This window comes from Callithrix jacchus, chromosome 20, assembly GCF_049354715.1.
Source record: "Callithrix jacchus isolate 240 chromosome 20, calJac240_pri, whole genome shotgun sequence".
NCBI lineage: Eukaryota > Metazoa > Chordata > Mammalia > Primates > Cebidae > Callithrix > Callithrix jacchus.
Window position 1 is genome coordinate 37,138,850 of NC_133521.1, and position 24,370 is coordinate 37,163,219.

Below are 24,370 nucleotides of genomic sequence, written 5' to 3' on the forward strand. Positions count from 1 at the left end.
AGAGGGTGGGGAGCACACCCAGCCCCACGAAGCTGCAGCCACCAGGCTCAGGCAGTGATGCCCAGGGCCACTGGGCCACTCAGAACCCCTGCGTAAAGGACTGGGCTGAGGTGTTCTGTTTGTGTCTGGAGACAGCAGGGGGAGGGGACGGGGGCTTGGAGGGAGGGTTGTTAGAAACTGGGAGAGGGGACAAACTCAGCATCCTCTCTGCCTTCATCTCCTTTATTCCAGGCTTCAAGACCATTGCACCAAAAGCTCTGGCCAGCTTGAAAGAGTCCAGCTGGACTTCCAGCGAAGCTCCCCAGGCCTTCTCCCCATCTCTGTGTCTGCTCTTAAACTGGGGCAGAGGTGACTTACTGGGTCTCAGACCTTAGCTTCCGGCACTTTTTGGCCCGAGGACAGTGCCCTCTGAGGCTCTTACATGGCCCTGGATGACCAGCCAGGGGAGGAAAAGATGGAGAAGACACAGGATTGGACAGGAGTCAGGTGGGACAGGTGCAGACCCTGGTGACAAGGACCTTACTGTTGTTTCTAGAACTCTTTGGGGAGCTCAGGACCCATCAGTGGCTTGTCATTCTCCCTGCAAACGTATCCTTCCTGGTGGGAGGTTCTAGGGGGATCCTCAGAATGACCTGGAGCTGACCTCTGGCAACGGGAGGTCATAAGCCAAGGTTGGCCTCTGTCAGTCTGGACCGTACTCCCCCAGCCTCTGCAGGCGGTTGGTTCCCCTTCCTGTCCTCCGATCTCTGGGCCTCTTTGGGGTGCTTGTTGTCCTGAGATCCTCGGCCTATTTTCCTTCTGCAGAATCCCTCCAAGGCCAGAAACCCACTTCTACAGGCCTTGAGGAGTGGATGAGGTCATGTGAACCAGGGCAACTATGGGCTACAAAAAGGGAATCTGAACTCCTAACCTAGTTTTTCAGGCCCGTGTTCCCTTTACAACCATTCTTGTTGGGAATTCTGGAAGGAGAGTGATTTTCACACTTCCGACCCAGTTTCTATAAGGTTTCATGGCTTCTCCCGCTCCCTTATGTAAAGAACCAACCACAAGATAAAAATGGTTCTTTGGAATCTTAGCTTGGAAACGGTCAAGGCTGGTAATCAGAATATTTGGAATAGAGAAATTCAGAATGCAATTCACCCATTTGCAGTTCATACCCGGGCCTGGGTTGAGGGGTGAGCAGAAGGTTGAGGAGTGCAAGGGAAAATACAGAAAGCCACTTCCTCTGCTTCCACTCTTTTTTTCCCAAACCTCAGCTGACACCCCTCCTTCATCCTCCTTTCTTGAATGAATACTCCTTCTAATTGTAACTAAAGATCTAAGGTGCATCTCTGCATAAGGGAGGAATGTGATTTTGCAATCCACAATTCTAATTATGGGGGAAACTTATTTAATAAAAAGGAAGGAAAAGAAAATGAATTGTGTTGAACAAGAGAAGAGGTGCCCAGGAGATGCTATGATTTGTGTAAGGAACTGTGCATTCCAGTCACAGCCATGGAAAATGTGTTTTGTGAGTTTCTTAAAACTGTACGACTGATGAAAATTCATAGAAAGATTTCATTTCTATGTGTTGGTTTGCTTTTCCCATCTCAGCCTTTTTCGATCGGGCAGACTTATGGAAAACGCACAGAGGGCCTTCAAATTTAAACAATAAACAACTGTCACGATGTCGGAAAACAATTGTAGTGACCGTTTAAACATTGGCACAACGTGTCTGGTTGGTCCAAAATGTCACCGCCATCAAATCACAGACTGATGTATTTATAAATGCTCCAATGTTAAGACACTAACCATTTCCTCAAATATGTCTATTTGGGGTTGGTCCCTAAAATTGTTCTCAAAAAGGAAACACATGAACATATTTTAAAGAAATGGACAGCCGAACCGTTTATTCCTGGCATACATGCACACTAGGGTCTGACATTAGCCATGGAGCAAGTGACATTTAGACTGGTAACAGGGATTATTCCTGGGCCTCCTGCTTTTAAAGTTTTTTTCTTGTTTCCCTCATTTCTCACCTCCTACAGATGGTGCAGGGAACAGGGAGCCCAAGACTGTATTTGCTCCGCCTTCGTGCAAAGCCATTTGATTTGTTGGTTTTGTTTTGTTTTGTTCCTCTCTAAAGGGTAAAGATGCTCCCAATTTGTGGCAGGACTGTGTTTCTTTATGCCCCAACAATCATGAGACAGCCTGGGAGACTGAAATTCTCTCACCCTGTCCCCTACCCCCACTAGGGAAAAAAAATTCTAGACAGAGCTGGGTTTGTTCAGGAGCTGGGGCGGAGCAATGCGTGGAGAGAATTCCCCTTTTCTGGGGCTGTTTGTTGTCCGAATTTTGAAGATTTATATCAAAAGCGAGAAAAGCAGTGTTATAGGAAGGTGGGTTAAGGCACTTGCTCCGCTTTTAAGCAAATGCTTCAAAACACTCAAGTCCTGATTAGGGTGACTGGACCTGGACCACCTCCTTTATAACTACTGTATGCCCTGCCCGGACTTGGGACATCTTCTTTTAGATTTAGGAAGCGCTAAGAGTGAAACAAACTTCAAAGTTTCTCTTAGTTTCCCCAAAACAACAAGGAAGGCACAGACCCAAAATTATTCATTCAGCAACCTGAGGAATAATCAGAGGAGGTAAAAATTGTAGCCTATCACTGCAGACAAAACTTCTCTAAAAAAAAAAATAAATAAAACTAAAATAACTGAGACATCTGAAAGAATGGGACAAAATTATTTTTGAAAAATCAAATGACAGTGAATTGTAGTGGAGAACCTTGCAAATCAGCAATGTAAAGCTGGTAAGTCTCACTTCCTATCCCCTCTTAGTGAATGTTTATATTAGCAGCGCTAAGGAGAGGCTGGTTGTGTGTTTTACTGGCACGGAAATCAGAGGGCTGAAGGTTGTCACTCATGTCCTCGTGTATTTAGTCTTCCAGCCTATCTCAGTCTTTTAACTACCAGCAGGCAAAAGAAAAAAAAGAGAGGGAGTGGGACTCATGTGGCAATCAGACTTTTAAATATATCGATTGGCCTAGTAGCCTGGAGGAGTGTATTTCTTAAAGCCAAGAGTATGTGAATACGGAAGTAATTTGGCCTAAACAAAAACAACGGCCTCAACAGCAAAAGCCTCCCAATGTACTGTGCTTGGGAACCGTTGAAAGTGTCATAGGCAACACTAGATATTTAGACCAGGACATGCCGGGAATGCAGCTACCGAGACAGCTGTGTGCCATGTTTGTGAGGGTGACCATGAGTTGCCTTCCGTCCACTGCTTTTAGCAGGAAAACCGGTGGTGTAGCAAAAGGGAACAGAAGTATCTAGAATTGGTGGCACTAAGTAAAAATGCCTGGGGTAAAGGTACAAGGAGGAAAGATCAGAGCGGGAGCATCAGGCATTCAGTGATAGTGTTTCCCATCGGAGGGGTCTGTGTTGAAAGGCAAGCAGGTGGTTATGGCTTTGAGACAGGGAGGAAATGTCTCCATAGCAGATTTATCTGCCAGGCAAAAATAGAACCTCTGCCTATTTGATGGTCAATATATTAACGTGTCAGATACATTGTAAAAAATTATTACATGGTTTTTGAAAAGGGAAACACAAAAGAAGTCTGGGAAATTTAAAGGTGGTGATTTTGTGAGTGCTTGAGAGCAGAAAAGAAAAGGGAGCAAAAACTCACACCACACAGCAGCAGCAGCGGGTTGGTGGGGCGGGCGACGGGGGCGGGGGTGGGGGGACGTGTATTTAACTAACTTTGTATTTTGCAATACATTGTTTTCATTTACAGCTATGTCTAACAAATGATCACGTTTGACATCACTGATAAATGCAACACTGTCTACAGCCTATGAGCAAACCAGGGGGCTCCGCTCCACTGAGGCCTCTGCCTACGCATTTGTTTAGGGAAGGGGAGTTGAGTATATATTTTTCTTCTCAGTAAAATATCTGCCAGAGAAACAATGAAGCATGAAAAAGTACTATTTGGAATGAGCATGCCTATATATGCTTTTAAAATGCTAACTGTTGCATTCCAGGAAACTTTTCAATATATATCTTTGTAATTTCAGTGAATTTTTAAAACTACTATCGCAGGTTGAAACCATTGCACCTGTCCACTTGAGCACACCATACATCGAAAAGCAGGAGTGTGCTTTTCTACGGGTATCTATGAAACCCCCAGACAAGAGGCAGAGTTAACTACTATGGAAGTTATACATTTCGTAGCCTTCTTCTCTAACACAGTGATTTTTATTTAAAAAGGAGACTAAACAGAAGTCAGGGGTAGGTGGTTCTCCATGACTGCACATCATAATAATAATGATTTTTTTCAATGCACAGCTCTCACACAAATTTCATTTTGTGAACACACTGGTAAGTACACGTTGCTGGGGCTTCCAAAATGTGGCGTATCCCACTGATGGCTCCAACTTGCGAGTGGGCTCAGTTCTGTAATTGGAATGAAAGGAATTTTAACACTATTTAGACAAAGACTCAAACGCAGCATAAAGGGGAAAGCTAAATTTCCTCATGTGATTTCTTCTTCTTTTTTTTTTAATTTAGAGACTTGTTTGTAATGAACGGCACTTATTCAGGATTTAGGAGTTCTTTGTAAAAAAAAAAAAAAAAAAGAAAAAAAAACGAAAACGAACAAAAAAACATGTATTTGTGTGCCACTCCCAATATACTTCAAAGTTTTCAGTAATCGTTATTTCTAAAAATGCCTTTTACTAGGAGTCAACCTTCACTTACAACCAGCCACTCAAACACCATTTTTGCTAGCACCTCTGTACTTGATTTTGGAAAGTTTGGGGGCCCAAACCTGCTTATTATATTCAACTCCCTTGTAGATTCCTATCAAAATGCTTACTTGCTGCACAAGTGTATTTTTCTCCCAATCCAGGCCTCATTCATCTTAACTGCAATAACTACATCCTGAATATCACTCTTATTTTGAAAATATGTTTGTCTAAAATCTTTCATCAGATGATTGTAAAAGTGTTCTCTCCATTTCTGCTTCTTCAGAGAGAGACTGTGTATCTCTTGTGATCAGGAAAAAAAAAAAAAAGGAAAGAAATATCTGAAGTCAAGAACACTAGTTTCAAGCACATGACGGAAGGTTTACTATTAAGAATTTTGTTAAGCAAAATTAAGTGTGGATTCAGGAGCCTGTCCAAACTGGTACATAAAGGAAGGTCAAAATGTCAAGGGTATACACTGTCTTCATGTTCTATGAAAAAGAGGCAGGAAGGCCAGATGATAAACTGGCCAGAACTTAGCAGCACCAAACACAACCTGTTTTCTTCAAAATAAGGCTTTCGGTCAGAGTTGCAATATTATCTTTTTTTTTTTTCATTTAAGAACTGAAAAAAAAAAAATAAAACAAAAGTCATCGTGTTTGGTTATATTTTCAAAACAGTGCTGGCTTTGTCTAATGTTCTATTAGTGTGCTCGGGGAAGTTGACTGAGTGTAAACTGCATGCATTTGTAATGTTAGTTTCATGAATTTGTGTCATTTAAAAATAGGTCAATGCTTAGGAGTCCTGCTAGTGAAGGTGCTTTGAGCCCTTTCAAGTGTTCTTTAAGTCAGCCCCCTTACACAGCCAATTTTGGGATAAATACCAGTAAATCAAAGCACAGCCTGTATTTCACACAGGTATTATTCTCTGCTTTTATTTCTGGGGATAACATGATCAGAAATCATTACCAGCTCATCTAAGCAGAGAAGTTCTCCACTGAATATTCGTGGTGAAATGTGATTTGATAACACAGTCTAAACCTGATATGTACTTGGAACTATAAAAGGGGTGGATTTTCTTTTTTCCTATTTAAGACAAATGACCTTCAATGTTAAAGAGAAAAGCAAAACAAAACAAACAACTTTGATTTGTCTAAAGTGTTTATGTTAAGTCTTGTCAGGCCTTGCTAACAAGAAAATCACGGTGTGGAAGAGAAGAAGGAAAAATAATCAGCTTTAGTAAAAAGGCAAGTGTTGTTTATCTTTACCATTAAATGCCCAAGCCACCTCTGACGCGCCATGTTTGTCAGGCTCCTCTGTCTTTGGATGGGTTTGCTCCTGATCAGAAGTGTAGGGCTATGTTCAGGAAGCCTAGTTCCACTGTTTTGTTTTGTTTTGTTTTTCCCACCAAGGGTAATTATGTCCCAACTCATTTGAAAACTGAAAACTTTGGGGAGAAAAAAGAAATGAGGTCATAATTTACATCTATATTAAATATTGCTAATCACTATACAGGGCCAGCCTCCTCACACCTCAACAAACAGCCTATAATTTCACCCTGAATGACTGCCTCCCTATTCCTCCCTGAATCTTTCTACTGGAGAAAAGGATGCATTTTACACTTTTAATGAGGTTGTTGGGCCCAGTTAAACTGTACACTAAGAAACTGAGTACAGAATCAAAAAAAAATGCCGTTTATTATTGTAGATTATTCTGTTTCTTGATATAACCAGAATTGAAAATGAAAGAAAAGCACATAGGAACATCACGCGTGGTTAGTAACTCAAGATATAAAACAATTTTGCACAGCAAAATATGTAAAAGAAAAGTAACTGACAAGATTTTTTTATATTTATTGTGGTAAGATTTACTTTTCATTTCTTTTTAAAGACAGGATGTCAGTCCCTGAAAATAACATTTACTGATTATTGCCTTTAAAACTGTGGATTTTTTTTAAATTACAGAAAATCCAGTTCTGCACCACAATACAACTGTAAAAAAATCTGCATCATCTTAAAACTGTGCAGTAATGCCATTTTCATAACTGCATAAATTTTATTAGCGTTCTAAACAGTTTTGCAAATTTTTTTGTATTATATGCTTGCAGGTTATATCTTAGTGCAATTCAGTCCCAAATACTTTAATTTTGAAAAAAAAAAAAAAACATACAGTTTTTGAATGTAAAATACCCCTACAGATATAAACAGGGGCGTTTCCCCTTTTAATACTTTGGTTTTCAATACAGTCAGTGGTATAGCAAAGACTACACATACCCAACTTATATGTAAGTTGCAAGCACATGCTGTATAAGCTACTTTTTTTAAACAGTCCCCTTGCAAACTCTACCCCCCTTAACATCACAACAGTAAACAATTTAGTGCATCAATCTTTTAAAAAATCTACAGCTAAACAGACCTAACTCTTTCAAATTTATCTATAACATTCCTGTATCTGTAGCATACATTTTAACTGGGCTAACAGATTATAAAAACTAGAATTAAATTATATACTAGAAACCATAGCATTCCACATTTGACAATGACCAAAAGCCAAAAAATAGAAAACAAAAAAATAAAACAAACCAAAAATAATGGGGCAGGTTTCTCTTTTTAAAAAATAAATTTTAGACTGCTTTCGGCAATAGGACAATTTTAGTCCCCAAAGTGGGGCGTCGCTCTTATGAAAAAGAAAACATTAAGAGTTCTTCAGTGTTTGCCAGGTTAAATTTGTAACCCGTTCGGGTATTTTTGACAAGGAATGCCTTCAGTGCACTGGGAGGCTGAAGTTCTGAGTAACTGAAAGCAGTTTTGGAGCAGATGCAAAATTTCATGGGAAGAAAGCTCTAACGTTGCACCGTTTTGTTCTGAACTGAAAAAAGTCATGAGGCAATAAGACAAAAGTATGAATGCCATGCTATAAGTCTTCGAACGTCCATTTCCAAGCCAAAAGAAAAAAAAAGGAAAAAATAATTATACCATACATGTCCAGCATGCAGGCTTCTTTTTTTATTAATATAATGTCTCTTTTCCATAGTCTTTGAAACTGTTATAGTTCATTGTTGCTAAGACAAAGTAGCAAGCATAATAATGCATGAGATGAGAATGAGTTTTTTTTAATGGCAGACTAAACTCTCAGATTTGGCATCACAAGGCCAAAACTCACAAGTCACACCCAGAAGGTTGATGCAGGCTTGACTGTGGAAGGTTCATGAGGATTTTTTTTTCTCTATTTTAGCATAACAATGCTAAAAAAAAAAACCCGATGGAACTCGGCACGCTGCAAGTCTATAACATTTCACATTTTTTTTTTTCCTTTGCAAGCTCAATCTCACATGAAGAACTCAGGAGAAGAAAAAAAACTTTGCTTTTTTTGTTTTCTCTCGGAGGAGATGGGTTGAGAGGAGTGAGGGTGGAGGTTGGAAAAAAGGTGGGCAACACAGCAAGCTCCAAAAGTAAAATAAAAAAAAATCCAAACAAAATAAAACACACACACACAGAGAAAATGAACACCAGCTCATGAACTGAAGGGGAAGAAGGAAAAAAAAAATAAGTTGTGAATGATGCAGGCTTCAAAGGTGAGCAACGTTTCACATGAAGAACTCTGCTGAGATCTTTGAACATTGTGCAAGTCCCGGGGTTGGGGGGTGTGAAAAAAAACCAAGCTAGCAAGTTATGGAGAATTTCAGATTGGCAATCCAGGAGCCAGACACCCATTCCCTCCCCAATTTAAAACAGCCACCGCCTCCACAAACTCGAGCAGGTGTGTGTGTGTGTGTGTGTGTGTGTGTGTGGCCAAACTCATTCGGGGAGGGAGCGAGGTGGTGGCGAGCGTGGCTCTGGAACTAGCAAGCCCACACCCGAGCTGGACCCCCGCGGAGCGATTATCAGGGTGGCTAGCTGGGGTCGCGTGTCAGACTCACATGAAAAACTCGGGAGAGGACGGGTTGTCGCTGCTCGAGCCGTTTTCTCGGAAGCCGCTGCTCACCAACTTCTCGTATTTCTCCTTGTACGCGTCCCTCTCGCGCACCAGCCTGGAGATCTCCTGCTTGAGGTGGTCGACTTGCTGCAGCAGCTGGTTCTTCTCCGACTCCAAGACGTGTCTCTGCTGCACCCTCTTGAAGCGGCAGGACTGGGCATAGCCGCGGTTTTTCAGGGTCCGCCTCTTCTGCTTCAGCCGGATCACCTCCTCCTTGCTGACCCCGCGCAGCTGCCGGTTCAGCTCGCGCACCGACATGGTCACCAGCTGCTCGTCGGAGAAGCGGTCGTCGAAGTGCAGGCCGCCGCCGGCGTGGTGCGGGTGCAGGGCGCCCCCCGCCCCCGCCGCGCCCCCGCCGCCGCCTCCTCCTCCTCCTCCGCCGCCGCCGCCCCCAGCGCTGGCCGGGCCGCCGCCACCGCCGCCCGCGCCCCCCGCGCCCCCGGCCGAGGCGGACGCGCTGCCCGCGGCGCCCGGCGCGCCGGCCGTCGGATGATGATGGTGGCCGGCGGCGTGGTGGTGGTGGTGGTGGTAGTGCGGGCCCGCGCCGCTCTGCGCGGCTGCCGCGGCGATCACGGCGGACACCACGGCGGCGGCGGGGCCCATCTCCTCGCCGCTGCCGCCCAGGGAGGCGCCGGCGCCGGCCCCAGCCGCCGCGGCCAGCTGCTGCGCCCCGCGCGCGTAGCCATCGAAGCCGCCCTGGAGCTGGTGGCTGTTGCTGATGAGCGCCTCGACCGCGTCCTCGGGGCTGAAGCCCAGCGCCTCGGGGTTGAGCTGCTGCGGGTAGCCGGTCATCCAGTAGTAGTCTTCCAGGTGCGCCTTCTGCTCGCTGCCCGAGCCCGGGCTGGGCGCCGAGAAGCTGGGGGAAGGGGGCACCGAGCTGCACGGCGTGCTCATGGGGGTGGAGGACAGCGAGCCCCCGGCGATGAGACGGCCGCACTGGCTGATGATGCGGTCGGTCTCCACCGGTTCCTTTTTCACTTCAAACTTCATCAGATCGAAGTCATTAACATATTCCATGGCCAAGGGACTGGTGGGCAGGTCGGAGTTGCTCATTGCCAGTTCTGATGCCATTCTCCTGCCGCCGCCGCCGCCGCCGCCGCCGCTCCGCCAGATGGGCTGCAGGAGAGGGGCCAGCGGGCTGTGCTGGGTGGCCAGCGGGTGAGCCAGCTTGCCGGGCTGGGGCGCTTCTAGCTAGCGCGGCGGTGGCTGGCCCGAAACCTCGGAGCGCGCTCACACCCCCCCCGCCCTGCCCGCGCCCCCCACGCCCGCCCTCCCTCCCCCTGCTCACGCCAATGTGCTCGCTCGCTCGCCCCGGCCCCTCCTCGCTCGCTCGCTCGCCTCCGTGCGCGCCTAGCCAGCGACTTCAGGCTCGGGAAGGTCCTCCGCGGGCGGCGGTGGCGGCAGCGGTGGTGGCGGCGGCAGCGGCGGCGAAGCCGGAGGAGCCCGGCCGGGTACGCGGCGTCCCCCGCTCGCCGCTCCGCTGCGCGCTTTGCATAAGGAAGGGCTCGCCTAGCCGGCCCGGGCTGCAGGCGGGGCGCGCGCGGCGGCCGCTCGGGGCTGGAGGCGCGGCGGGCGGCAGTCCGGGCGGCGCGGGCCTTGGCACGGGGGAGTTAACACTTCATGCTTCTCGCCTCCTCTTCTGCGTGGCTCTCGTTTATTTATTTTTTTCTTTCCTCTCTCTCCCTCTCGCGCGCGCTCTCTCCCTCCGTGCAAAGTGCAAGGCAGAGGTGCAGCCCGGCTGGAGGAGAGGGAGGGGGGAGTTGAGTTCTTTCTTGCCTATTTTTGTTTTAAAGAAAAAAAGTCCTGGGGAAAGACAAGGCAGAGAGCAAAGGGGGGAGGGGGAGGCCAAGCCGACGAGCAGCCCGAGCTACAGCTCGAAGATGAAAAAAGATTTTAAAGCCTCTGATCCAGCAAGAAGAGTTTAAAGCAATTGCTGAGTTTTATAGCACTCGTGACGTCAGGTCCAAATGAGAAATTGACTGGCACTCCGAACCAATAGGAGGCGCCGAGAGCGGCTGCGATTAGCATAATAGTATAGAAACAAGGAAACTTTTCGGAGCTGTCAATCAGGGCCCAATCAGCTGACTGTCAGCTGGGACGGGCTGGCTTAACCCTTCCTGCGCCGCTACCTACCCGGGAGGCAAGGAGCCCTGGCTCAAAGTTTGGTGTAAGGGGGGAAGGAGTTTTTACAGAGGGCCTTCGGGAATCCGAGCGGACCCGGGAGGAACGGTTTGCTTTTCTTTTTTGGAGCGCGAAGCAGGCCTGACATTCGGAGCCCCAACTCGCCCGGCGCTCACTCTGCTGCTATTGGCCTGATTCCCCTCCCGTGTCTGCCCTCCACCCCCAGGAGCCTCTCTGCTTCTCTTCCCCGCTCCACCTCTGGCACCCAGGTGTCTGCCAGGGGACCTTCCGTCTCTGAGCCTGGCCCTGCCGGGCGCTCAAACTTGGTCCCAACTCTTTGTCCCGGTCTCGGGCGCCCGTGCTGGGAAGGGGCGGGGAAGGGATGGATGCGCCGGGCTGCCAGGGTCGGGAATTGGCGCGCGAGGCTGCCGGGTCGTGCGCCTGCCGGGAAGGCTGGGAGTCCTTGGAGAAAGAAAGTCCATATTATTACTCTCTTTAAAAGGAGGTAAAGTAAGTTGTTGAGGGGCCATTCTTCACGGGGACTGGCTGCTCGCTGCCATCCCTTGCCCCTGGTCGGAGCGAGCGCCTCTGCGCGAGAACTCAGGGGAAGCTCCAAGTCAGGTCAGCGGGACTCAGCCCTCCGGCTCCTAACTGGCCGGAGTTTGGCCTTTGAGACTCCTATTGCGCGCTCGCTCTCGCTCTCTTACACACACACACGCTCACCCATCCCCTTACGAAATCTGACCTCTGTTTATCACGGTCAGGCGCGCCCTTTGCACTTTTACGTTTCCTTTAATTATTTCGGAGTTGATCGTGGCGAGGAGCAAGGTGGAGAAACAATACCCCAGCCCTCAGCAGCTCCCCTCGAAGGGTTAAATTTTAAACCGCGGTTTCTCGAACTAGCCCGGAAACCCTGAGTGGGGGTGGGGTGGAGGAGGCTGCTCCCCCCACCACCCAGTTGCAAATGCTAATAACCAGTTCAGTTTTCCAGATCGATTCTGTTAAAGTTTCTGCAAAAAAAAAAAAAAAAAAAAAAAAAGAAGGAAAAAAGAAAAGAGAAAGAAGGAAACCAACAACTCTTGTTTCTAAGATTTTAAAGCGATAGGCAAGTCGAAGAAGCAGAAAATTATTTGGAGAGAAGGCGCCTGAAACCGACTCAGCCTTTTGGAAGACCAGCCCGCTCACTTGGAAGTTGGGACTGTTGATTCCTTCAGTTAGTGAAATGCATTTGGTGTTGTTAATCGTATTTACTTTACTTTATGAGACGGGGGAGACGCTAGGAGGGTGCCTTAAAAAAAAATTCTGAAAAGCCTGCAAAAGGATCGAAGAGTTTTTTTGTTGGAGTGAGTTGGTTTTTACCTCAACAGCGCCACCTTTCGGCAAAGGTCAGTTGAAATTGATCCGTGTCCAGTTTTGTCGATGAAGTGAAAAGCAGCTGGTTACCCAATGTGGGAGGAGGAAAGAGGCACGGAAAGTTAGTTTGAAGTGGGAGAACCCGACCCTGTAGGAAAGGGGCCGAAGAAAGTGCTGGCAGATACAGGGACCATTTTTCCCCCCTCCTCTTCTCCTTGACTGTTGACAAAGAGGTCCGGGACACAGACGCCCTCAGGGTGTAATTTCTGCCTGAGACCTTTGCAAGCAGATCCCAAGTAACAGTGCCCCAAACCCTTTAAAAGTGCCAGGATGGATTTTCAACGGGCTTTATGGCAATATCAATAGAATTAAAGTTACTTGTAATTCAGTGATAAATGAGATGTCTCTAGTAAGTAAGATTAAGTGCCGTGCTATAAAGTTGTTTATCTGAAAAGTAATTCTCAGAAAACCTGACTTCTGACACTTAGTCATATATTAAGCCAACGTCTTGAACATTGCACTTCAGAATGGTCTTCCCCACCCGGCAGCATACTTTGCTATTTATAACGAGAACCTCAGGTGTCTCTCACTTGCTCCTTGCACCAGATTAGACCTGTGTTAATTTCTCTGATCATAGTAGCCTTCAGTTTCAGCAAACCCAGGAGACTCCCCAAAAGATATGTAGGCACATTGCAATCTGAAAAGGGCAGCGCTGTTGGTATTTTTCAGACAAGTAGTTTTTCTTTTCATCGTGCCTGCAGAGAAGTTGTTTATAAGGGTAGTTTTGGTTTTAAAGGAGCACTTTGTTGGGTGGAATAAACTATTACCAGTTTAGGGAAGAAAGAGTGAAGATTGTGTCAATATTTATGCAACCTAGCAGAATTCCCTTGTTTTCCTTCTCTTTAACAATATTTTACCTAGTAATGAAGTTAAGGGATTACAGTTTATGTATTTAGGGAAAATCCACAGTTTGAATTAAGTATTGTGTCATTTAACATTGTCCGTAACTATCGTTTTCTAGGTCTTTTTAAAAGTCAGTAGTCACAAATGTCTGAAGTTTATATTTTTCATGTAAAATATGAATGTATGTATATTTAGAAAGAATTTATTTTTTGTTTAGATATATTTTTAATCCTTTTGCATCATATTTGTGTTAAAAGCTGTAAGGTATGAACATTTCTTCTGAAAACAGTATTATAATAAATAATATTTTATAAACAAAGTTTGCTAATGATGAAGACTCTGCCATATACATTGATGGCTGAGTATCTAATTATTGCATTGATATATCATTTCTAGAAATTAAATGCCCATGTTTGGGCAGCTAAATATATTATTATCTGAACATTTTTATGGTTTATTTATGTACACTGCTGTCAAGCCATGGTATTTTTATTTCTCTTATTGCAAGGTCTTTTATAGTCTCCCATTTTCTCTTGGAAAAAAAAAAAAGAGGATCAGAATTATTTTTTTTTAGATATGCAGCAGTAGTGCTCTCAGGCTTATAACTTAATTCTCATTTTTATCCTTTTTACATTATTATTTAGTGATTCACAGGGGTGTCTAAACATTTACAGTTCTCTGTTAGCAGCATTTCTTTTGTAACAATTGAGCTCTCTCATTTTAATTAGTACTATTCAGGGTTTTGATGCTGTACAATTACAGTGGGCCACGTTTCTTTAGACTTCTTTGCTAACATTGTTAGTTTCACTTCTATCCAAGCCAATCTAATCCAAATACAATGTGAACTGTGTTTTCTTACTGCTTAACATCCCCTTGCTCTATATACTCTAGTAATCTCTGTAGAACAATATACGGTAATTTAGAAACCATGCATTTGTCATTATTGACCAATTTGGACCAGTAGTATTAAAGTTTCTGAAAACAATGAATATTTATAGAATATTTTTGAGGCGGAGGAGGGCATGGGTCGCAGCACATAGAATACTGTGACACAGGAACATCAGAAACACAACTGTAGTCTCCAGTGTAGTAAATAAGCACTGGAAGAATTGGGGGGGGGTCTTGTTTATCTTATAACAACTTCATGCAAAAATGAAAAACAAAACCCCTGTTCATATCTAAACTACAAAGATTAAAAGCTTAAAGAAATATGTTTTTCCTGATTGTGAGTGATAGCAACTCAAAGATATCATGCAGGAATCAGACATACATAATCTGAATACAATGGGATACATCAGGTACAGTATCTGAACTCTTTGTTTAGGAGCTGATTTTATGGGGCAGAACTAACCAGTGTCCACTAAATTTCACTCTGAAACCAACTAAATTGATTTGAGAAAGAGTTCTTCAGAGTAACTGGATGATAAGGCGTACACGATTCTTAGGTCTAGTGTTAGATAAATCCTTTTAACAGTCTTCAGTTAGCAGGGTAAGTAAATCACAAATCACTGTTAGCAGATTCATGGAAGAAAATTAATAGAATCAGAGGAGATAATCTGATAAGGGCAGAATTGCTGAGGAAATAGTCTTGCCTCATATTGGAGGATGTGAAACAACACTGATTACTAGGAGTTGTTATGAATAGGTGAATTATGTGCTAAATAATCATCAGAGTAATTCAGCATTTATTAATTCTTTTCTCTTTAAGCAATTCACAGTTGTAAGTTAAAGCCGCTCTCTCTTTCAAGACACATCTTTTATAATTTTTATTAGAGGTAATTTATTATTTGCATTACCTGTATTTACTTCATAATTGAACATTTTGCATTCAAATTTATGTAATGCATTATGCTTGAGAATATATTTCTGCCTGATTAGCATAAATAGTCACTTACCTCATGAATTACTAACAAAGTTTATCTTAAAATATAGGTTTTTTTATTAAGTGGAACACAAACATATGTACAATAAATTCTGATTTTCCAGTGCAGTTACAGAACAACTCACATTTGGTTACGGTGAGGCGAGGGAGGAAGCCAAATACAGACAAATGAGATGTGTAGGTTTCTTTCCAAGGGTGTCATTTAGATGGGGGTGTATGTGTACGGCTGGGTAGGGGGCAACTTGAAGAAGGCTTTAGGCTTCTCATATACTGTTTGGATTGGGTGATCTTGACATGAAATGTGAATTCTGGAAAAATCTGTAATTAGTGATCTCTGCCTTTGCAGAGAACCATGATAACAAGTAAATAAGCACTGGAAGAATTGGGGGGGTCTTGTTTATCTTATGTTTGTTTCACTTACGTGCTTATTTGTTTTTGGCTCTACAGGGTTCTTCCTTGGAAAACAATACACATCACTTAATGAAATCCTTGTTTGTTTTGCTCAAGAGATGTAAAAAATCAGCTGTTTTCTTCAATTAGAATTCTAGGAAGGTGTACCAGCCTTCTTCTCTTTCTTCGCCCGACAAAGACACCCAACACAGCCTCGCAGACCAGAGGTGTTTAATACGTCGTTTTATGCACACGGGAACGTGGGAGTGAAAGGGCTTCTTTGGGTTTTAGACAATAGACAGAGCTATAAAAGCATCATGGGGCCTGTTTTCCCCATTCTTGTCACTTTAAATCAACAGATTTCCTGGGTTTCTTCCCCCCCCATGCCCCCACTTTCCTTTTCCAGGGCACAGGTATCTCCTTCGATTTTTCTTTTCCTTCAGTGAGGGTCTCCTTTGTGAATCCTTCTTCCACGGTCATCCTTTTTTGATCCTATTCACAGCCCATACTGGTGAGGGAATTTGTCTCAAAAGCATTCAACCCTTCAAAGATTTTTATTGTGGTGAACTCAGAACTGATTAACAGAAAAACAGAAATAGAAAAAGGGACCTGATGTGAGGAGGATCTTTCTGCAGGTTGCGTCTTTTATGCATGGTAACTCGGAGGACAGGCTCCTCATCCGTAGTGTAGTAATGTGAGCTCTGACCCTCCTTCCTGGCCCTGGGGGTGGGGTGATTCATCGCCCCTGTTCCAAAAGCGTGTAGCAGCCATTCGACCTGGGAAAGAAATGGAGTTTTAGAAAATCCAGATCAAACACAGAGACTCCTGTGATTACCAGGATGAGTGTGGCAATGCAGGTGGCTTCTGAATTTCTGTTTCTGAATTTGTTTGGCTGAGAACCCTAAGCAAAGGCATCCCTTTTGCCCTGTTTTATACCTTAGTTCTTGGTGGCATCATGGGTGTTGCTGATCTCTCTAATGTGTTTTTCTGTGCATTGAAAGCACCAGACATGCCACGGGACATCCTAGCAGAATCCCCCACCATCATGGAGTGTCCCTAGTCTGACAAAGAATAGCTAACCTCCCCATCCACCCAAAATAAAATTAAGAGTAAAATTTATAATTATTAATTATAAAATTAAATAAAATTTATTTTTTATTTAATAACTTTATAAAACAGTGATACTTGTTAAATATAAACATTTGAACAGGACAGCAATAGGAGGACATCCAATAAAAGAACTGCTATCCCTTATCTCTACCCGGGTCCCTTAACCCTGGTCTCAAGGGTTACCGTCTGTAATAGCTGGGGTATATGGGTATAGTTTTTACAGAATGGCATCAAACACATACATAGTTCTCTACCTTGTGCTCCCTTTAAAACACATTCACTTTAACAATCTCAGAAAGCGATTTTGGGCACTTCTCTCTTCTTTGGTAGAATTCACCTGATGGCACCTCAGACTGGGGAAGTTTGGAGATCTGAGCTTACTAACCAGTGTGGGAACTTGAATCTGGTTTAGGGAGCTGACAGCAATTAGGGACAACTTCTCCAAAGGCCCAACAGACACATTTCTTGGGGCCCACAAGACTGTTTAGGGTCCTCCAAAACATTAAAAATTTTTTAAAATAGAAGTGAAAGGGGAATAGAGTACAGCACGGATTATGTCTGTTATACCAACGCAGTCATAAAATATAATTAAAAATAGTTTTCAATAGAACAAAAGGTCCACGGAAGCGAAGTGCCCAGAGCCCACAAAACTCCACACAGGACTCCAAACTGTATGTACTTATCACACCCAATAACGGGGTGATCTCAATTTTACCTCCCATTATGTCCATCTATATTCCCAGAGTTCTTGAGGTTGTCAGGAAAGCTTGTTTAACATGAAGTCGTAAGTCATACTCCCTTCTAGAACTTAGCCTTGATTTTTTTTTTTTTTTTTGAGATGGAGTTTCGCTCTTTTATCCCGGCTAGCGTGCGATGGCACCATCTCACCACAACCTCTGCCTCCCGGGTTCAAGTGGTTCTCCTGCCTTGGCCTCCCAAGTAGCTGGGATTATGGGCATGCGCCACCACGCCTGGCTAATTTAGTATTTTTAGTAGATACAGGGTTTCTCCATGTTGGTCAGGCTGGTCTCAAACTCCCAACCTCAGGTGATCCCCCTGCCTTGGCCTCCCAAAATTCAGGGATTACAGGCATGCGCCACCATGCCCGGCCCCTTAGCCCTGATTTTATAGACTCATGAGGCCATGCATAATAAGTGCTTCCATGCCACAGAATCTTTGGGAAGTTGGAGAGAGCCAATATGACACCCCTTCCCTGCTTTTTGTTTTTCATTCAAAATAAAGCCAGTGTCTTCAACTTTTCCACACAAGTTTTGGTTTCAAGTGCCCACTCCTTCTGGTTACTAACTCCCAGGTAGGTGCATTTGGTTCCTTCTGCCCTCTGTGGGTTCAAGTTTCAGAACGGAACCCAGATACCCAGGTGGGAGCTTTTCATCCCAGGGTGAGCACCTATGCTCCGCCTCCTTAAGCTGCAGTCTGTCTGCTCTTAATACAGCCCATAATTTCACCAGCCTCTCTGGCAGACACCTAACACTGGTGACTCATCATATGTGAACAGTGGACTCAAGCCCAGGCCTTTTTTTTTCTTTCTCACATTCCCCCCATCCTAGATTCGTGTGCTTGTTTTTGAACCCAAGCACAGAAATTCATAGCAATCCTCCATAAGTTTCATGTCTTTAGATTCAGTCCGTTCTAGGTTTGTCCTAAATCGCTTTGGATCTAGAATGTGCCATCAACTAGTTTTAATTTGTTTTCAGCTCAGTGCCAGTGGCACATGAAATTGATGTGCTTTTTATGACTTAACCTCACGGGGCCAGGTCCGACATCTGCAAGTTGGGTATTGTCAGGATTAGAGATTGTGCCTCTGGAATGTCTCCTGTGGTGTGGGCCACAGAGAAGCTCATAAATGGCTGGAGCTTTTCTGAATTTCCTGCTCTCCCCAAGTTGCTGATAACGACATCGACATCGGAAAGAACAAAGCCCTGTGGCATCTCAATGGAGACTGCCTCCGAACTCCCAATGATTACACAAAGTGACCCACCTGATCATTCACCTCCCCTAATGGACCTTTCAATGGACTCTGCCTAATTGGTAATTGGAGTTATTTTAAACTGAAGGACCCTATCTGGAAGTATATATATATACCTTTCTTTTTTTTTTTTTGAGACGGAGTTTCGCTCTCGTTACCCAGGCTGGAGTGCAATGGCGCGATCTCGGCTCACCGCAACCTCTGCCTCCTGGGTTCAGGCAATTCTCCTGCTTCAGCCTCCCGAGTAGCTGGGATTACAGGCACGCGCCACTGTGCCCAGCTAATTTTTTGTATTTTTAGTAGAGACGGGGTTTCACCATGTTGACCAGGATGGTCTCGATCTCTTGACCTCGTGATCCACCCGCCTCGGCCTCCCAAAGTGCTGGGATTACAGGCTTGAGCCACCGCACCCGGCCATATATATACCTTTCTAATCCATTTTAAGGTAACTTCACTTTTGTATGGTGTAGGCAAAGCTCTCTGTTGAAGAAGACAGATTACTCAATAATTGTGTCACATTTCACACCTGCCTGTGTCCTTGTCAACCTTTGCCCTGTCAAAATACATAGCAGTTGTCCAAATTTGGGATCTCAGAGACTAATAAAAAATAGATGGAACCTAGAAAAGCTAAGCAGAAGCGCTCTGTGTATGTATGCATAACAACGTATTTCAGATCAGTTCTTTCCTCCCTGTTTTATCTCTGGTTTAGATCACCAACTTCCCTGCCATTTTCTGACACCAATTTTGAAGTCAGGGGGCTCAGAGGCATTTTCTTAAACAGAAGAGTTCAGAATTTCAGTGTCCACCTTTGAGCTGCAGCTAGTCAGCTCCGTGATGTAAATATACATACAGGTTTTTGCAGTCTCCTGTGCCAGAATCCCACCTCACACCCTTTCAGAGAAATCTGGGAATGAGAGAAGGAACCGGCCCATGAGTGATTCATGACCTGCTGTCTGTGTCCTGCCTGAGAACGCATAGCTCTGGCTGTTTCAGCAGACCCAGCCTGGGATCCCGAGGGGTTGGAAGGAGTGATGGGGATCCTTCAGAGAAGCGTCACTGACTGTTGACTCTCTAAAGCTACTGACTAGGGACTAGGCTTGGTGGCTGTCACAGTGATGTGAGCACAGGCAGTTGGGGTTGGAGAAGAGACCGGACTGGACACACAGCATCTGAGGTCAGCACTCAGGTCTCCCTCTGATTCGCCCTCTGACCTCGGCAAAGCCCTTCACTCTCTTCCTTCAACTCATTTTTCAGGCTGCAAATGGACTGACCTGTGTGAAGAAGTTAAAACAAACTCGCTTGCCTGGAAGGAATGTTCCTAGCCATTTGAGGCCGAATATAGAGTAGGTATAAATAGGGACCAGATTCCCACAGACAGATGGAAGCTGGCATGCTGGGCTGCCATGGAGTATTGATGGGTCATGGTAGCAACGCTGGAATATCTTCAAGGTGAAAACAACAGATACAGCAAGGCAGAGTCAGAATAGCACAGCCAACCCCTCCTGCATCTCCAGGCCAGAGGATGTTGTTGTTTTAGGGATATTGTTTAGAGCCTTTGGTGGCAGCACAGTGAGGAGGACCACTGGGCAGGGAGACCCTGCAGGTGGCTGTTGCCAAAATGAGGATGTGAATCCTGCTCTGCCCCCAAGTGTAAGACCTTGAGCAAGTTAGCTGACCTCTTTGAACCCATCTTTTTCTGGGTAAGAGGTAGACAAGGATTTCGTGATCATGATGAGCTTCTAAACCCAGTGTTTGGCATGGTGCCTGCCCTGAGTGAACGCGGAAAAGAGCAGGCTCTGTTAACATGTGCCAGCGACTCTGCCCACGCTCTATACACGTCATTTCACGGTATGGGGCCCAGGGCATACTAGGAACTCGAGAAATATAATAGTTTCCCCTCTTCTGTCTGTTCTGTTCCTGCCTTAAAGTTGTAGTTATCTCTTAACCTGGCCTCTTTCTCTCCGTCTCTCCTAAGTCTTTGGATGATTTTGCTCCCATTGAAAGGAGGGATTTTGCTCCCTCTTCCCATGTTCCCTGCCCTCTGTTTTATTTCCTGGCTAATTTTGACTCCTCTCTAGGTCTTAGGTTTCCTCTTAAAAGCCTTACTTGTGTTCTCTTTGCCCACTAGCCCCCAAGGCAGTCCAGGCGCCCCCTATTCTGCTAGTTGTGTTTGAGTCCTCAGCATGCCCCACGAGTTCCCTACCTACACGTGAACTTCTTAAAGCCAGGGAATGCCACCTCTCATCTCTCCATCTCCTGTGCCTCCTACAGAGCTCAGCATACAGTAAGTGCTCAATAAAAATTTATTCAGTGAAAACCACACTGTCTGATTCCTCGCCTCTTTTTATTTTGAAGCTCGAACCTACACAGAATGTCCTGCCAAATGTCCCAGAAAACATGACTTTGAAAGGCACAGGGTGGCTGGCAGCTGTGTTACAACACAGCACTTCTTACCTTCGCCTCTCACTAGTTTGATTGGTGCATCCTTCAATTACCAGGATGCTTATCTTGCTCACTCATTAGCATATATTCCTTAGATGGAATTGAGTGGAAAACATGGTTGAGATATGTGAGCACTGGAACTGAAGTGGGCCGAAGTAAAATCTTGCTGGGATGGGTTTTGGATGAAGGGAGGCTTTGGAGTAAGTGCCTGAGTGTAAGTGGGGCATCCTATTCCAGCACTGTCTGCTGCTGCTAGAGAGAGCCCTCGTGCAGCTTTGAGTCACACCTGCTTTCCCAGGGCTTCATGGCACACAGACACTATTTTGTAAGCTTCAGATAAGAATGCAAGGCCCGCCCTCATTTTCACATGCCCAAGTCCTGCCCATTCTTCAAGGCACAGCTTTTACGTGACATGGCGTTGCACCTGAAGCTCTGAGCCGAGTTTCTGGCATCTATTAGTAAAAGGTCTAAGCCCCTAAGCTCCAGAAGCCCCCCTCAGCTCCTGCCTTGCATTCCTGGATACCCACGTTGTTCCTAGACCTCTCTTTGGGAGCCTTGCAATGTATCCATCAGGTAGAGTATCACCTTGCTGACTGTGTGATCTTAGAAGAGTTCTTGATGTGCTTTTTGAGTGTCATTATCTTCATCTATCTAATGGAATGTCAGTTCACCCTCTTTGGGTTGCAAGTGAATAAACTTTGACCTGAATTTGTTTAAGCAAAAAGGGTTCTCATTGGCTTGTATGGCCCGAAGGTCTAGCTGGGGTCAGGGGCGATACAGTGTCACTGGAACTGGCTTCCTTCCATCTGTGTGAACTCCAGACCAGGGCTCTGCATAAGACTGTGATAATTGTAGTAGTTCCAGCCTTTAATCCTCCTTTGCTGAGTTCATGGGAGTCAGGGGCACTCGCCGTTTGGGTTGCATGGGTCTAGTTCATTTGACTGCTCATATGCCCACCCCTGAGCCAACCCCTGCGGCACAGAGATGAAATATCTGATTGGCTCAGACTTGGACTCAGATAGGGCATGGGACAGGGGCCTGGAGCATTCTCTGAGCCTGAGTGTGATGGAAAAGCTGTCACCCAGGACGACACTGAGGAGCCCACCATGAAATGACAGCATTACTAGTCACCACTCAGACATGATACTCACCTGGCCCTGGCCCTAGGTTTTAACTCATCAGATTGTCACAGCAACCCTATCAGATACTACATGTTGCTGTTCCTTACATGTGACAGAGGATGATGCTAAGGTAACCCCTTAGTTCCCCTTAGGTACTGCCTGAGAGGGCTTTTCCAAGGTCACATGGCAGGTGTGGTACAAGACATAAATCCAGGCATGGCTGCAAAGTTTGCACACACATCTATTTTCCTTTAGTATGTATTGTAGGAGGGAGCCAGTCAAGAAACATTAAAGTAATGAAATAGATAAGTAACATATAATATAATATGATATAACGTACTATGATATAGTATAGTATCCTTTAATATAGTGTATTACTATATAACATAGTAACATATCATATATGGTTTCATGGCAAACACTGGTAAATGGTCCATCTTTGTATCCATCCCTAAGACATCCGCTGTAAGTGTGTCTCAGGGAGGTGTTGAGTGGGTGTTGACCGGCCCACTGAGTGAATCATTTTACGCGCACGGTGTGAATCCTGAGATCCAAGAAGCTTCGGCAATGGCAACGTCATCAACATGACATTCTCGTTTGTTTTGGTTTCACAAGAACAGCGAGTCGTTAAGGGAGGAAGTTCAAGGAGAAATCAGGTGAACTGTAATTTCTAGACTCTGGTTCGCTGGTTTCCAGGGGTGGTGGGTGTTTAAAGCTGTTAGGCTGAAAGTGTGTGCTTAAGACTATCTTACTGGACAGACTTTATTGGAAAGGGCTGTTTCCAAAACCTTTCCAGTGGTGGAACAGATCTGAGCACGTCTGTTTTACAGACAGGTGGAACAGGAATGAGATGGCAAATGCAGATGATACAGAGCTTTGGAACTTGGTACCCCCCAGCTCCCTGCCCCCTGGCCCTTAACCTTTTAAAAAAATGCTCTTAATTTTTGGGGAATTTCTGTAACCATCTCTAAATTGGTGTGGGCCATACACACATGCATTGGTGTATTTGCAGGTTGTCCGTGAGTGTTGAAGCACAAAGGGCAAGCTGAGAAGGAAAGGGTTTGTGTTCTATTTGGTGATAAAACGTATGTCCTCTTCTGCCTTCTCAGGGCACTGGCATTAAGGCTAGTAAATAACCTTGGGTTGCCTCGTGTCTCTCTAGCCTCCCATCTTTTGGCCAGTATTGGCTGAGGTATTTCATCAAAGAATAAAAACAATTATAAAACGCCCCTGAAGTTACATTCATATCTGCAATCAGAATTGCTAATCTCTCTCCTCCCTCCACCATCCTGGTGTCATCTGATTTTCATTCCCTTGAGGTGACTAAGAGTCTAGTCATTAATGTAACACCCACCAACTTTATTGGAAGTTACCGCCAGAAAGGTCTGTTTCCAAAAACCCTCTGTGCTGAAAGCAGTCGCAGTGCTGGTTCTTCCTGGCCATTGCACAAGTCTGTGCATACTCTTTGTACTAGACTGTCTTTTTAAACTTGGGCATCAGTGTGAGGTTACTGTCCATTTTCTACGTCATGGGGAGGAAAGGTTTGGTTTAAAGTTGCTCGAAAGAGAAACGAGGCTTCTAGAAGCTGTCGCTCTTTTGCCCACAGTTTTACATTTCCGATAACATTGGGATGATTTGGTAGTAACGTAATTGTGGCAGGGAATGGAGGTGACAGAGGAACAATGCAGGCCCTATTATGAAGGCATAATCCTGATGGATAATTTGGAAACTTCTCTCAGACAAATGTTCTGGTTTCCTCAACAAACAAATGACCCAGATAAGGGAGGGGCAGAAGTGGGTTCTGTTGCAGACGAAAACATGCCTTCTGTTAGGTCTAAAAGGAGTGGCTTGAACCCAAGGAGGTAGCAGCAGAATGGTGGAAGAACTGGCTTGCTGGGGCAGCGGGAGGAACACGGTCCACACTGCACTTCTCACCAGGCTCAAGGGTCATCCTATCAACCCAGCCACGGTGCCTACGGGTCTGGGCTGCCTCCAGCCTGCTGCATCCTTTCCTCCTCCCTACCTTCTCAGCCTAGCTGACTCACATTGACAGCTGGGACCCCTCTCCTTCCTTGAGAGCCCTTCTTTGACTACTCCTTTCTAATCTCAGTGGGGTGATGTATCTCCACTCTGCTCTCAGGGCCCACTGGTATGGCACTGGTGACTGTACACTGTAATTATATATGTATTTTAATTTTTTAAATCTTGGGGTAATTGTAGAGTCACGCACAGTTGTAAGGCATAATACAGACGGATCCTGTGTACCCTCACCCAGTCTCTCCCAGCACTGACATTTTGCGAAACAAGAATACAATAGCACCACCAGGAAGCTGACATTGTTATAATGTACCCAACTTATAC

General features: G+C 45.1%; 2 protein-coding genes across 16 annotated transcripts in view; both read right to left on the minus strand.

Annotated features, from left to right (window-relative positions):
• The window catches only part of MAF (MAF bZIP transcription factor), a 414,668-nt gene extending 404,056 nt beyond the window's left edge, over positions 1 to 10,612 (minus strand). Inside the window, exons 1-2 of one of the 2 annotated variants that reach the window (XM_002761189.7) lie at positions 8,645 to 10,612; positions 1,862 to 4,436 (exon numbers count right to left, since the gene is read on the minus strand). In XM_002761189.7, coding sequence (XP_002761235.1) covers positions 4,343 to 4,436; positions 8,645 to 9,771 — 1,221 coding nt within the window. In that variant the 5' untranslated portion in view covers positions 9,772 to 10,612 and the 3' untranslated portion in view covers positions 1,862 to 4,342. Of the gene's footprint in view, positions 1 to 1,861; positions 4,437 to 8,644 lie in introns of those variants that run through there. The other variant, XM_078357816.1, reaches the window with a different exon arrangement.
• Positions 10,613 to 14,892: 4,280 nt separating this feature from the next.
• Positions 14,893 to 24,370, minus strand: part of LOC128930282 (uncharacterized) — a 968,777-nt gene continuing 959,299 nt past the window's right edge. For 3 of the 14 annotated variants that reach the window (XR_013530214.1, XR_013530213.1, XR_013530211.1), the window contains one exon: positions 14,938 to 16,125. Coding sequence is in view for 1 of the 14 variants with exons in the window: in XM_078357820.1 (XP_078213946.1) it covers positions 16,086 to 16,125 (40 nt within the window). In the remaining 13 variants the exon portion in view is untranslated. Of the gene's footprint in view, positions 16,126 to 24,370 lie in introns of all 14 variants that reach the window. The other 11 variants (XR_013530215.1, XR_013530217.1, XR_013530209.1 and 8 more) reach the window with 9 other exon arrangements.